Raw genomic sequence first — 14,656 nt, 5'->3', positions numbered from 1 at the left:
CAGGTGGCCAGTGGACCCAGGACCTCTCTCTCCCTCTCTGGTATAGAATCTGGGCTCCACCACTGTGTGTGTGTTAGTCACTCAGTCGTGTCCGACTCTTTGCCACCCCATGAACTGTAGCCTGCCAGGCTGCTCTGTCCATGGAATTCTCCAGGCAAGAACACTGGAGTGGGTTGCCATTCCCCTCTCTTGGGCTCTACCACTAGATAGCTATATTAACAGAAGAGGTTACTTGAACTCTTCATTCTTCAGTTTGCAAATCCAAGACATGGGGGTAATAGCGGTACCCTTCAGTTGGGGTTGTAATGCTTCAGTGAGTTATCACACATAATGAATTTAGCATGGCACCCACCAGAGTGCATAGATAGCTAAGGTGGCTCAGATGGTAAAGAGTCTGCCTGCAATGTGGGAAACCCAGGTTTGATCCCTGGGTCAGGAAGATCCCCTGGAGAAGGAGATAGCAACCCCTTCCAGTATTCTTGCCTGGAGAATCCCATGGACAAAGGAGCCTGGTGGGCTACAGTCCATGGGGTCACAAAGAGTTGGACACAACTGAGTGACTAACACTTTCCAGAGTGTAAGCCCTTGACAGACGTTAGCTAGCATTGTCACTGTGTTAGTCTGCTCAGGCTTTAACAAAATACCATAGAATACAGGCTTAGACAGCAGAAAGTTACTTTTCTTTTTTTTTTTTGAATGCTATAAAACATTTATTTTTTTCTTTCTCTGTTGCACAACTCAAAATGAAGTTTCGAAGATACTATGTTTATTTTTTTCATATAAGAATAATGTTTAGGGTGTGAATATATTTGAGAATTCACCTGTAAACATATAATGTGCTTACATGTGTGAGTGTTCTTCAAAAGTTCTTGTTTCATTTGTATAAAGCTGCTATATTTGTCTTTTCTTTTTTTTTTTCATTTATTTTTATTAGTTGGAGGCTAATTACTTTACAATATTGTAGTGGGTTTTGTCATACATTGACATGATTCAGCCATGGAGTTACATGTATTCCCCATCCTGATCACCCCTCCCACCTCCCTCTCTACCTGATCCCTCTGGGTCTTCCCAGTGCACCAGGCCCGAGCACTTGTTTCATGCATCCAACCTGGGCTGGTGATCTGTTTCACCATAGATAATATACATGTTTCGATGCTATGTTTCGAGAAAGTTACTTTTCACAGTTCTGGAGGCTGAAAGTTTGAAATCAGTATCTTTGTGTTCTGGTGAGGACTCTCTGCTTGGCTGGTTTACAACCACCTTCTCGTTGTATCCTTTCATGGCAGAGAGCAGGCTGGCTCAGGTCTTTTTCTCTTCTTTTAAGAGCACTAATCCCATTATGAGGGCACATCCTCATGCCTATATTTAATCGTTATTACCTCCTAAAGGCCCCCCAACTATCACATTGGGGATTAGGGCATTAATGTATGTATTGGGGTGTGTGGTGGCACATTCAATACTTAATGGTCATTATTATTTGTATTGTCCGTTTGCAGGGTGTTCTTAGGTTTGGGGCACTCTTTGAAAGGGAGGGAAGTAAGAAGTGGGGAAGATCTTTCTGTCTCCAGTAGGTCTTAAAGCCCATGGTAGTGTTCTTGAACCTTCTGGAAACTGTCTGCTTTCACAGTGTTCTATTTCCCTCTCCTTTTAACCTTTAGGGAAAGGCTCTTTTTTGCTTTACTCTAGAGAAGAGGGAAGAGGAAGAAAAGTCTGAGCTTGGCATCTGGGTGGGAAGGGAAGTCAACACCATTGACTCCAAGCCACACCCCTTAGGGCCATCACCATCATCCCCATTGACAGAGGACAGTGCCTGCAGAGGCTCCAGATGAGGAACACAAGCAGTCCTAGGTCACTCCTCAGAAGTTTCTGTAAGAGTTGAACCTGAGCCCTTGACCCCACACCCTCGCAACATGGAGCTGGTGTGGGGAGGAGTGAAGCGGCCATGCCTGGAGCAGGAGAAGGGTGGGATGGGGGCCGAGTGCAGCTGTTGTGGGAAAGTGCACAGGCCGGGCCTTGCAGTCACATGGTGCGTACTGGCTGGAGCTAAGTAGTGAGGCTCCTTAGACCCCTGAATCTCTCCACCAGCAGAGGCGGCCCCCCCTCAACCTCCAGATCTCCCAGGCTGGAGTAGCTCTCCCACAGGAGGTTATTTTCAAGGGCTGCTAACCCAGACTGTATTTTCTTCTGTGCTCTTGTCCCTCCTCAGCCCCTAAAGACAATGAAGAACGTGTGTTTCGGGAGCGCATGCGGCCCAGGAAGCGGCAGGGGGCTGTCAGGCGCAGGGTCCACCAGGTCAACGGCCACAAGTTCATGGCTACCTACCTTCGGCAGCCCACCTACTGTTCCCACTGCCGAGATTTTATCTGGTAAGGTCCTCTTTTCTGGAAACCTCTCAGTTAGACTTCTCAGCAGCAAGAGTTGGGGGGGGGGGGGGGAATGGGTCAGGAGATTGGACACTTTATGTAAAAAATGCTTATGTGCTTTAATTCTTTATTTGACTACAGAAGACTTTTCTGCAAGGCTGAGTGGTGCCTGGGGGGCTAGATGGGAAGAAGAAACTATGAATCCTGGTTCCTACATATGGAGATATGTAGGATCATATCATATCTCATATTTAAGGAGTTAAGATTTTATAACCAGTAATGGTATTGTGGGTTTTTTTTTTTTTAAAGAACTCATAACTTTTAGAGAGGGACTCTGAATTATTTACCAACAGAATGATGGATTTCTTAGATTTGTTTTAAAAAAATAACTGGAAGGAGGGGTGAGGGTCTAGGGTAGAGATGAAACAAGGCTGGCCATGAATTTATCATTGTTGGAGGTACTCACAGGTACCTGAGGGTCTACTATATTCATCTCTCTATTTTTTTAATACATTTAAATGTTTCCATAGAAAGCGTAAAAATATTCCATTGCCAATATTTATAATAAAAAACAATTTTTAGTAACTGTCACAACACTGGTGCTGATAGGATGCTGAGATTTCAGAAAAGAGAGAGAAGCATTGGCTGGAGTACTCAGGGAAGGCTTCCTGGAGGAGGTGGCAATTCTCTTTTTATGATGACTAGGATTTTGATAGGCAGAAACAGGTAAGTAGTAGGCCTTTTTGGCAGGTGGAGAAGGACAAGGAATATTGGCCTTGGGGATTAGAGGGGAACTTTTGATGAGTACCTACCTTGTGTCAGGGTCTCTCTTTGGCTCTGGAAATCTCTAAATCTTCCCAGCATCCTATGAGCTATGTATTATGAACACCACTCCATTAACAACAATAATGAGGCTCAGAAATGAGACCAGCCTACAGCCCTCCAGCTAGGATGTGTCAGAGACCTGATTCCACCCTGGTGAGCACAACTAATAGCTCATGCTCAGCCTTCCTAGCCACCTCTCTTACTCTCTGGAGCTGATGTGGAGTTCACATGCTGGCAATCCCATGGAGGAGAGTGAGCAAGACCATCCTGCAACATGAATGCAGAAGGGGAACATTCAAATTGCACTCTGAGGACACCCTGGATTCCCATGGTGTCCAGGAACACCTCGTCTCATCCTTGTGGTGTTCTGGAACTAGTCACAGAGGTTGGCATGGACATCCAAGGTGACACAGCTTAGAGCAAAGTCAACCTGATTAAAGCAGAAATAATGCCCAGCTCCATCCACGGACACATCTCATTCCTGGGACTGACAGCCATCTGACCTGTACCTCTGTATTTTGGTCAAGAATTGGGGAACAGGTTCTGAAAGCTTAGCCTTAGAGATTCAGGTCTCCTCTAAGCCCATGGCCAGTACCACTGAACTCTAGGTTCCCTTAGCTGTAGCCCCAGTGACTTCTGGCTCCTCTCACTGGACTGGGTACTGCAGGGAGCTGACCAGTTGCTGGCGGTGTCCTGAGGACAGGGCTCAGGCCAGGTTGGCTGGATTGTCCTGTGTCCAGGCTGACCCTAAACCTGCCCTAGGGGACCCTATGCTGGCCATGGAAGGAATCTGCGATGTTGGCCTTTACCCAAATGGTAGATTGCACTCCCAGTCCTGGCCACACTCTGCCCCATAAACCTTGACTACTCCTGGAATGCTCAGGGAATATGCTTGCCAGCGAGAACCCTTCTCCACAACTATCTGCAAAGAAACGCATGCTCAATGACTTGAGGCCCATGGAGAGCAAGCAGGGTCTCTGGGGCTTTCCAGAACACAGCTGGGCCCCTGGAGTGGCTGTTTGTATAGGAGACCGAGCCCTAACACTGACCAAACCTTGCACCCATTGCAAGCCCTGGGGCTGTCCTTGATGGCCATCAGGAGTCATTTTAAGGCACCCTTCAAGTGGGAGCAAGATACTACCCCTCTGCTGAGTGGACTCCACTCAGCATTTGTGGGCAGTGGCCAGAATGGGGTCGCTTTGTGTGACTTTTGACCTACTGGAATTCATTTTCTTAAAGAGCTGTTTTCTTCTTTTCAGGGGTGTCATAGGAAAGCAAGGATACCAGTGTCAAGGTAAGAGGGTGTTGTATGAAGTAAATCCCTGGGAACCACAGGTCAATTCAGATCACGACTGCCTGTGGAAACGGGGGCTAGGTGGGATGAGACTCAGAGCTAGGTAGGCCCTGCATGGTCACGCTTTCTCTCTGTAAGGTGAGACCCTGATTTTCTTTTGTCCCTGCCTGGCCATCACTCCACTATAGCTGTGTGGGAGTAGATGTATAGGAGCGCCTGTGGGGACCACCATCTGCAGGTGACCAGGGGGCTCAGCCTTTTGGTGCAGTGTTTCTGGTGCACCTTCTTCTTTCTCCCGTGAAATGGAAAGCTTCAGGAAGATGCCCTTTGGAGGCCCTTGTGTCCTGAACTGGGTTCTGTGTGTTGTGTTAGCTCCCCACTCTCCCACTCCCTGAAGAAGCTTCCTCCCCTGCTTGTTTTATTCTGTCTCACTCATGGTTCTTGCTGCTTTGCTCTCTCTCCCTCTCTCTCTTTTTTTTTTTTTTTTTTTGGTCTCTTCTATACCATCATTAGCTCTTAAACATTTAACAGTTGCCTGAAAGTATGAGAGGGTTTGTTTCTTCCCCAGTTAATTGACTACAAATGCAAGGTTAAGTTATCTAGAACTGGAGGGTGGTATGTGATGAGGTCATGCTGAGGCTTCTCTGTGGTTGGAACTGGGAGCCCAGCCACTGGTTGACTTGAGTCTCACCCCTGGGGGACTGGGGTAGCTTCTGTGGGATGTGGCTGTGTTCTGGGGGTAATGTGTGCACAGTTTCACATGTGACAGTTCTTAGATTCCTTGTATCACCTACTGCCCACACTGGCCCATGACACTACAGACAGAGCATCAGCCATTTCTTGGGGAAGTGTTACATAAAATAAAAAATTTAAAATTTGGCACAAAAGGTATATCTAGATCAAGGAGCTAGAGAACTTCTATGTCACAGAATACCCACTCACGTGCTGCTGGCCTCTCTACCACCCCAGCCAGCCCTGGTGGGACCTTGAATGGAACACAGGGGTGCCTTCCAACTGGGCGATTGTTTCCTGACACTGGCATGGAGAAGCAAGAAAATTGATTGGTACTCCTGGAACTGGAGAAAACTGCTGATGCCCTTTGGATATAAATGGTCCATTCTTCTCCAGAGCATTTAGGAGAGCCTAATGGCTGTGATGGCAGAGTGCTTTGAAGTGATTGCGTAAAGGGCTTCAGGTAGGGCATTACAATAAGTCTCTGCATTGGAGACAGAAGGGGCAGGGCCCCCCTCGCTCCCCCGCAGAGACCTCACTGAATCCCGGGATGGAACCTTCCTTCCCCTGCTTGTTGCTCAGCTCTCTCATGTTTTGCTGTTTGCAGTCTGCACTTGCGTGGTCCACAAGCGATGCCATGAGCTCATAATTACGAAGTGTGCTGGATTAAAGAAACAGGAAACTCCCGACGAGGTAAATATTTATAACATTGAAATTCTGGGCTTTCTTCCCTGCCATCCCCACCCTCCACTGCCTCCTCTGTGGTCCCCAGGAAAAACCTTATCTCTCTGAGGTCCTGTTGCTTTCTTCATTGTGCTGATCAAAAACAAAGGGAGTTGTCCACAGCCTTCCAGCATGAGGTACAATCTACAGAATGAGTGCAGCTCAAAGTCAGGCTTGTGTGTGTGGATATGATGCCAAGGGTTGTATGGTCCCCAAAAGAAAGCCCAGGGGAAAATTTGAGTTGTTTTATGTCATTATCTCATCGAAACAGTGAAAGGACTCACTGACATGTCAAGGGCTCCACACAGCTCATAAACAGTGAGAGACAGAACACACAGCAGGAATCTTATCTTTATGAGGTGATGGAGGAATGGAGTGGGATTAGTGAATCTAAGAAACACTTAAGAGGCTGGAAGAACCACAGTAATAACAATAGCTGACATTCATTGGGTACTCACTGTGCCCTGATTTAAGCACTTTATCATATATTATTTAAAGCCATAACAACCTTAATGAGATCTATCTTCATTTTCCAACAGAAAGAATAGAAGCGTAGAGAGGTCAAATTAACTTGCCTTAAACCTCACATCCCAGTATGTGAAAAAGCCAGCCAGTCTGTTCCAGAGTCTGAGTCCTTGACGACGGGACTATGTTCCCTTCCTCTTAGAAACTAGTGTCAGATTGACTGTTACAAAAGTTGTTAGGGGTAAAGAAGCAAGGAAATTTGACTTGAAGCCAGGTTTCTCTTAACTGAGTAATTGAGAGAAGAGTGGATCCACTAACAGAGGTAAAAAAAAAAAAAAAAAAACCTCTTAGAGAAAATGACAGGTATGAATGTGAGTAGAGGAGTTATCTGTGTTCACGACAGTTGATTTCAAAGACATGCTTTTAATTCTTGGTGAAATAAATAAATATCATATAATCATAGGCCATTAGTGTGAGAGAGACCCTGGGTGGGATTACAATCAGATAGGTTTATAATCAGATAGGTTTATAATTAGGCTTCCAAAAGGAGTCCCTTCTATTTTTAAGAAGCAGGGTCTTCTACCTGCTTCTTAAAAACAGTTCAACAAAGTGACACCTTGACACCCAAAACATTTTCCATCTTTACGGAAAGCATTTCCATCTCCTTTTGATTTCACACCATCTCTGGAAAGCAGGGAGGGACGAGGCTTAGGCTGAGCATCCCATGTCCCTGGAAAGCAGACGGCCCAAAGCACCAAAGTCGTTTACTGAGGTCCTACAGTCACGGTAGGAAATCGCAAGTCACTGTCACCTGGCTCTCCTGACTCCTGTTCTAGGATCGTAACCATAAGTATGCTGCTACTCTCATTAGATTTTTAAGTGAATGAAAGAAAAAGATAATTTCCTTGCTATGTGTCTTTCTTCTTAGGGACATTTTATTGAGCATTTATTGAGCACTTCCTGTATGCCCGATGATTGCTCCATGGCCCACAGAAACAAAGAGGAATACATGATTCCTGCTCTTGAGATCGTAACTCTCAATAAGTTTTTAAAAAATGATCTCATAAGTTTTATCAATTGTGAACCTCTGCAGATGTCTAAACCTCTTTCACACCTCCTTGGAAGAAGACCCTATGACTTCATGCCATGCAGGCTAGAGGGTTGAGATTTGAAATGCACAGAACCCAGCTTTAATCTGTGACCTAGTTTTTCTGATTGTATTTTCTGGCATATTGAACACTGAAAAGAAGTTACCAATGAGGCGTGTTCCCAAACTTGGTACATGTCCCAAGGGAGATCAATTGCCAGGGATTGACTGGGTTTCTTAGTGGAATTGGTTGCCTGTCCTGCTGCTCCCTGAGGCCAGTCTCTTAGTTACTATATTCCTGACCCATCAGGGTGGTGACTGTGCCCTCTGCTGGGCACAGCCCTCGGGGGGCAAACCTTCAATTTCATTCTTTTGTGTAACCACCTGCAGTGTGAGACATGTACACACTCATCATACATTACACCCCACACCCACATGGCTCTAAACACCAAGCATCTAATGCCCTCCCATTAAAAGGGGGCTCTGCCAATGGGCTCCCTGGAACTTTTGGCCACAAGCACTCGGCCGATGCCCTCATCCTGTCTTGTGTCTCTGAGCTCACACTTAGGACTCTTGCCGTTCCCCGACTAACCAAGAATGCTCTCTCTTTGTGTCATCTTCCTTCCTTCTCTTCCTCTTTGGCTTTTAGTCATCCGGTTCTATCTTTCTCCCTGTTCTCCCTCCCCAAGTCCTTCCTGTTGGCCTCACTCACCGCTCTCCGGCTGTATCTTCCTCTGAGTGCTGTGTGCATCGGAACTACACCTGGGCCGCCTCTCTGGGTGCTCGCAGGCTACCTGATCCTGCAGCACAGTCTTATGTGTCGGTCATCATTCTCACCCCCCATCGTCTGATACTTTAGAGTCCTTAGTGGCTGCAGCTGAGGGTCACACAGCTCTCCTGCCCCCACAGACCTCCTAGTCACCTGGGATGCTTCCCAACCTCTTCACCTTGGTTGTCCCCACATCCCTTTGGGGCTAGTCCTGGGAGACCACGACTCTCCTCTTAGTATCGACCCAGCATGTCTTCAGTACCTACAGTAATATGTTTCCTGCCTCTTCTACCCCCAGGGTCTCATTGATCCCACAATCCTGTCACCTAATGACAACTCTTCAAGGCCAAAATGTGAGGTGCAGATTGACTGCTGTGTGCCATGGGATTTGGAGGTCTGGAGTCCCGGATGGGACTGGTAGGGGGTCAGAGTCCACAGAGAAAGTGGGGTCAGGGCTGTGGGAGGAAGGCTGTCTTCACCGTGTTCCCAGGGAAGCTTCAGAGCAAGGAGCTTGGCTTTGACCCTGTGCTTTGCTGTTCCTGCAGGTGGGCTCCCAGCGGTTCAGTGTCAACATGCCTCACAAGTTCGGGATCCACAACTACAAGGTCCCCACCTTCTGTGACCACTGTGGCTCCTTGCTCTGGGGCCTCTTGCGGCAGGGTCTGCAGTGCAAAGGTAAGGCGCTGGGTCCTGCTCTCCCCCTGCCCTTGCACCTGAGCCCCTGCTGTGCTCCCCTTAAAGAACCTTTCTTCTTGGAGCCTCGAGAGTGCTTTCCAGGGCTGACCAAAGGACTGGGCCCAAGCCCTTGCTAAGCCGTTGTTAGTTACTCTGAGCATTTGCAGGCAGGCTGTGTGCAGAGGCCTTCCAGCGGACTCCGTAGAGGGAATCAGAAGAGAGAAAGTGTGACTCCACCTTCTAAGACAGTGAACAAGCTGGGGCCACAAGATGAGTCTGAAAAAGTGCAGGAAAAAATTAAGGAAAAGATACACTGGAGTATAAGAGAAGAAAAGTTTTTGGAGTTAGACTGTGAAATAAGTCATAGACATTTTTCGGTCACCATCCATGGTTCAGAGTTTACTTTTGGAAAAACACCTGCTAAAATGCTGTCACATAAGATAGATTGCTCCTTCATAGACCTGTGATGGATGTTATATTATCCCCCTGGCCCCCATGAGGAAATAGGCTCAGAGACTAATTTAACCTCTTCATGTAGCTCATGAGCAGAAATAGGGTTTGAACCTTGACCTCTGGGTCTGAGTTTCCTCCTTTATTTCCTGCTGTTCTGCCTTTGAATTGACTTCTGCTCAAATGAGTGTGCTAAGTGACACAGGTAATACCACATAATATGGGGAGGTGGGTTCACACTCTGGGGTCTAATAGAAGTCCAGTGTCACAAGCTAGTCTAACTTGCTCACAGAGTTGGACAACCATGAACTATTGGCCAGGAATATCTCACAGATACTATTTAAAAACACTTTTTTTATTATTTTATTAAATATTAAAATTTTAAATTTTACTATTTAAGTAAATTTAAGCTTAAAAATGAAAATGTATTAAACTGTTAAATTAGTTTGTTATAAAAGCAGTATTTTATTATTACTGAATGCATCATTAATAAATTCCCATTATGAAAAAATTAGAGAAAGAGCTAAAGTTTAAGAAGGAAATTGAAGCTGTGAACCGATTGGTCACTGAAAGGATCCCAGTGAGAAAGTATGAAGATTGGAAATAAGGTATTGGCTGTAGTGGGAATAGAGAAGGAAAATAACCTAGGAGGTGTTGATGAGTGATTTATTGTCTGTAGTGATCAGATCCAACTGGGAGGATGGTGGCACCACTCGCTGAGACAGGGAACCCAGGAGAGAGGGTAGGGTTGGAGGTAGAGATGGTGGAGTTGAGCTGGGGACGTGTTTACTTTGAGGCACCAGTGGAAAGTACATGAAGCTGTCTGACTGTTGGAAATTCTCATTGAAACTCAGGAAAGATGTCTAGATGGAGCTTTTAGATTTGGATTTGTCAGTGTTTGAGTAGTAGTTAACCTATGAAGTAGATGTCATCCCCAGGATAAGTACCTTGAGTGAAAAAAGAAGAAGACAGCTTGGGAATCTGGGAATGAGGTAGGGTATCAGCATCCTAGGATGAGTGTGCAACAGAGCTGCACACTCTGAGGGGAGGGCCTCAGAGATAGGAGGGAAAGTGGCAGGGAATGGAATCATAGAAGCCAAAAGAGCTGAGAGTACTTTTTAAAAAATTTAAAAAGGGAGTGATGGATAGTGCCAAGTGCTTCCAAAAAGTTATTTAAAGTAAAAAGTGCCACATGGGAAAATAGAACTACATATGATCCAGCAACTCCACTTCTGGCTATTTTCCTGAAGAAATAGAAACACTAATTTAAAAAGATACACATACCCCCTGTGTTCATTGCAACATTATTTACAGTAGCCAAGATATGGAAGCAACCTAAGTATCTATCAACAGATGAATGGGTAAAGAAGAGGTGTTGCGTGCATGCACGCACACACACACACACATGCACAGTGTAATAGTACTCAGCCATAAAAATTGATTAAATCTTGACATTTGTGACATGAGTAGACCTAGAGGTATTATGCTTAGTTAAATAAGTCAGACAGGGAAAGACAAATGGTGCATAGAATCTTGTTGTTGTTATTGTTGTTCAGTTGCTAAGTTGCATCCAACTCTTTGGAACCCATGGACTGCTGCACACCAGGCTTCCCTGTCCTTAACTATCTCCCTGAGCTTGCTCAAATTCATGTCCACTGAGTCATTGAGTATAACTATCTCATCCTCTGCCACCCTCTTCTCGTTTTGGCTTCATTCTTTTCCAGCATCAAGGTCTTTTCCAGGGAGTCGGCTCTTCACATCGGGTGGCCAAAGTCTTGGCGCTTCAGCTTCAGAATCAGTCCTTCCAATGAATATTCAGGGTTGATTTCCTTTAGGTTTGACTGGTTTGATCTCCTTGCAGTCCAAGGGACTTTCAACAATCTTCTCCAGCACCACAATACATAAAACAGAAACAGACTCATAGATATAAAGAACAAACAGGTAGTTTGCTGGAGGGGAGGTGGATGGGGGATGAGGGAGATTAAGAGGTACAAACTTCCAGTTACAAAATAAATGCTACAGAGATGAAACGTACAACGTGGGGCATAGACTGAACAATACTGTAGTATCTTTGCATGGTGACAGATGGTAACTAGACTTATTGTGGTGCTCATTTTGTAATGTATGGAAATATTGAATCCCTATGTTTGTGCACCTGGAACAAGCATGGTATTGTAGGTCAGTTATGCTTCAATAAAACTGAAAAAAAAAAAGGTGGGACATGGGGTTGGATTTAACAATAAGGAGATCACTGGTGCACTCAGCAGGGGCTATCTTGATGGGGATGAGCACCCAAGTGCAGAGGCTGGAGTGAAAACAGAATGTGAAGTATTTTCAGGATATTTTATATAATCAGAAAAAAGACAGTGGAAAAAGAGACCATTAATGAGCCAGGAGAGACAGGGGATTGCTGATAGAACAGGGATAAAGAGATGGATACCCCTCCTCATAGTAAAAGGAAAGACTCAAAGCCAGGCCTGGCATGTCCTGTGTCAGGGAAGGGAGTCCAGGAGGAGATGACTGGCAGAATGGTCATTTAAGTTCTGAATCTTCTGAGGGCACTGCAGCTAAAAATAAGTTCCTTTTTTAATTAAGTTTTTATAGGAAACTCCTTACTGTTCTCCATAGTGGCTGCATTAATTTACATTTCTTCCTACAGTGTAAGAGGATTCCCTGCTCTCACACCCTCTCCAGCATTTATGTATAAAATAGATCACTAAGGAGAACTACTTTATAGCACAGGGAACACTACTTGAAACTGTGGTGACCTAAATGGGAAGGAAGTCCAAAAAAGAGGGGATATATGTATACGGCTTCCCTGGTGGCTCAGACTGTGAAGAATCTGCTTGTAATGAAGGAGACTCAGGTTCGATCCCTGGGTTGGAAAGATCCCCTGGAGAAGGGAATGTCTATCCACTCCAGTATTCTTGCCTGGCAAATGCCATGGACAGAGGAGCCTGGCAGGCTATAGTCCATGGGTTTGCAAAGAGTTGGACACGACTGAGTGACTAACACACACGTATATGTATGGCTGATTCACTTTGCTGTACCACATTGCAAGCAAGATATTGTAAAACAACTATGCTCCAACAATAATAAAAAAAAAAAAAAAAGGTCAGCAGATAGAAGACAACCCCAGACTGTGGCACTTTTAACATGAGAGCAGAAAAGTCTTTTTAATTACTCTGTTTCTGATGTTGATAATAAAGAAGATTAGATAGTGATGGTATTAATTAGAGTGTTATCAGTGATGAAAGACAATAAATAGCACGCCATTTCATTACCTAACCCTTGTTAATTTCCCCAACTTTGATCAATACAGACTTTGGCCAGACTTCTGAGTTACGGGGTGGGGCAGCGGGGGAAGAGAGTTCCCTTACTTCTGAAATTCAAGATCCTTTTCAGAGTTGACGTGAGAAGTAAGGGGGGTGTGGAAGGCACGAGGAGGGTTGGGAGGAGGGTTGGAAATAGCTGTGGTAAGAAGTGAGGACAAATAGGACAGGAGGAAGTGCTGGCCGCTGACACATCTTATATTCTCTGTGAGCTTCCCAGATGTTGTTTCCCTTTCTAGAATTCCAGCAGATGACCTGAAAGAAACAGGGCCTGTCCAAAATCCTTTTTGCCATTAAGTGACATGGCAACAAAAAGAAGAGAAAGAAAACAATGCAGCAGGAGTCTTGAATGCTTTCAGCAGAGGAGTGATGCATTTTTGGAAAGTTGAGTAGTGGTTGCCAGGAAGCAGAGCGCCTGCTTTGGATGGGACTCTGATGAGGCCATGTCTGGTTTTAAGTAACTCTATTAATTATTGATCTATCTAGGGAATCTAAATGAAGGCACCATCATCTCATAAATATTGATAATTTAAGGAGGCAGCCCAGACATCCAGACGTGGCTGCCAGGGCTGTGGGTCCCTGGATGACCCTGGGAGAAGGCAGGGCCGGGGGATGGTGTGTTCAGCTCTGTTTTGGCAGGAAGCGCCCCAAGCCTGCTCAAGTAAAAGATGGGGAGAATGAGGCTGCCTCAAGCGAGGATTCCTGGTCACTGGAGCCCAGCGGGACATGAGAGGAACAGGCTACACAGAGATGAGAAGGTAGAGGCCATTCAGAACTTAGGGCCCCAACAAAGGTTTACAGATACTCCTGTCCTGTCCTCTGTTACCATGATTTGGCCTTTTTCCTCTTGTTCCTTTTCTCCTCCTGCTGCGCTTTTCTCTCTAAATTTATTTTTTAGATTCACAGTAAAACTGAGCAGAAGGTACAAAGATTTCCTGTATATAGCCTGCCCCCACATATACCCAGCCTCTCCCACCATCAACATCCCCCACCAGAGAGATGCATTTGTTAAACAGTTGCTGAGCTTACACTGACACATCATAATCACCCAATATCCATAATTTACATTAATTTCACTCTTGGTGTTGGACACTCTGCGGGTTTTGACAAATGTATAATGACATGTATCTACCTTACAGTAGTACCATACAGAGTGGTTTCACTGCCCCCCAACCCCCTATGTTTCCTTCTTGCTTTTTATCCTTTTTCAGCCTCAAGTCTTTTTGTCCCTGCAGGACCCTTATCCTGTGGAGAGGGTGATAGCCAGAAGAGGCTGGGAGGGTCCTGGGAATGGGCCCCTCTTATCTGGGTCTAAGTCTGGTTCCACTCCTTTGATTGCTAAGAAAAAGAAATAAAAAATTACTGACCTGCCTGGTGTCTCAGAGCAAGTCCCCAGGGAGCTAGAGGCAGCTGGCTCCTGCGCTGCCTCTGGTCTGTGATCCCCACCCTCTCCCATCTATGGAGACTCCATCAGGTCTGCACCTTTGTTGAATCAGGCTGGCTTGGCCTCCTGGGCTGGAGCCCCCATCCCCTGGTCATGGTGGGACACAAGCCACTTGACCTGCTGGTCTGTGGCTTCAGCTTTCTTGCCCGTCCCACTCCTGGGGATAAAACATTTAGGTGTTTTCAATGAAATGGGTTTTTCTCGAGTTTGCGTCTATAGGGAAGGATCCATGAGATGGTCCTGGTCACTCTCCCTTCAGCCTGAAGTTGCCTGAGCCACATGGGTACAAAGGTGGTGGATATACTCTTCCAGAGACTGTCCCTCTGTCAGCCAGGGAGAGAGAGCATAATCACCCCCTTTTACTGGCGGAAACTGGAGACCAGTGTGCACAGAGGGATACAACCAGGGACCTGTGGGAACCCACCACCGTCCTCTGGGCAGCTTCCTCCCTCCCACTACCCAAGAGGGGCCAATCACTTGGAGAATGCTCACAGGCT

At 45.8% G+C, this 14,656-nt stretch overlaps 1 protein-coding gene across 2 annotated transcripts in view; it reads left to right on the top strand.

Annotated features, from left to right (window-relative positions):
• The window catches only part of PRKCE (protein kinase C epsilon), a 532,535-nt gene that overhangs the window by 333,764 nt on the left and 184,115 nt on the right, over nucleotides 1-14,656 (top strand). The window contains exons 4-8 of one of the 2 annotated variants that reach the window (XM_061155485.1): nucleotides 2,207-2,366; nucleotides 4,448-4,482; nucleotides 5,822-5,907; nucleotides 8,557-8,652; nucleotides 8,804-8,933. In XM_061155485.1, the coding sequence (XP_061011468.1) occupies nucleotides 2,207-2,366; nucleotides 4,448-4,482; nucleotides 5,822-5,907; nucleotides 8,557-8,652; nucleotides 8,804-8,933 (507 nt within the window). The remainder of the gene's footprint in view (nucleotides 1-2,206; nucleotides 2,367-4,447; nucleotides 4,483-5,821; nucleotides 5,908-8,556; nucleotides 8,653-8,803; nucleotides 8,934-14,656) is intronic. The other variant, XM_061155486.1, reaches the window with a different exon arrangement.

The sequence above is a fragment of the Dama dama genome, chromosome 11, assembly GCF_033118175.1.
Source record: "Dama dama isolate Ldn47 chromosome 11, ASM3311817v1, whole genome shotgun sequence".
Classification (NCBI taxonomy): domain Eukaryota; kingdom Metazoa; phylum Chordata; class Mammalia; order Artiodactyla; family Cervidae; genus Dama; species Dama dama.
Note: the sequence above shows the minus strand (reverse complement) of the source record. Positions and strands in the feature narration are given on the sequence as shown.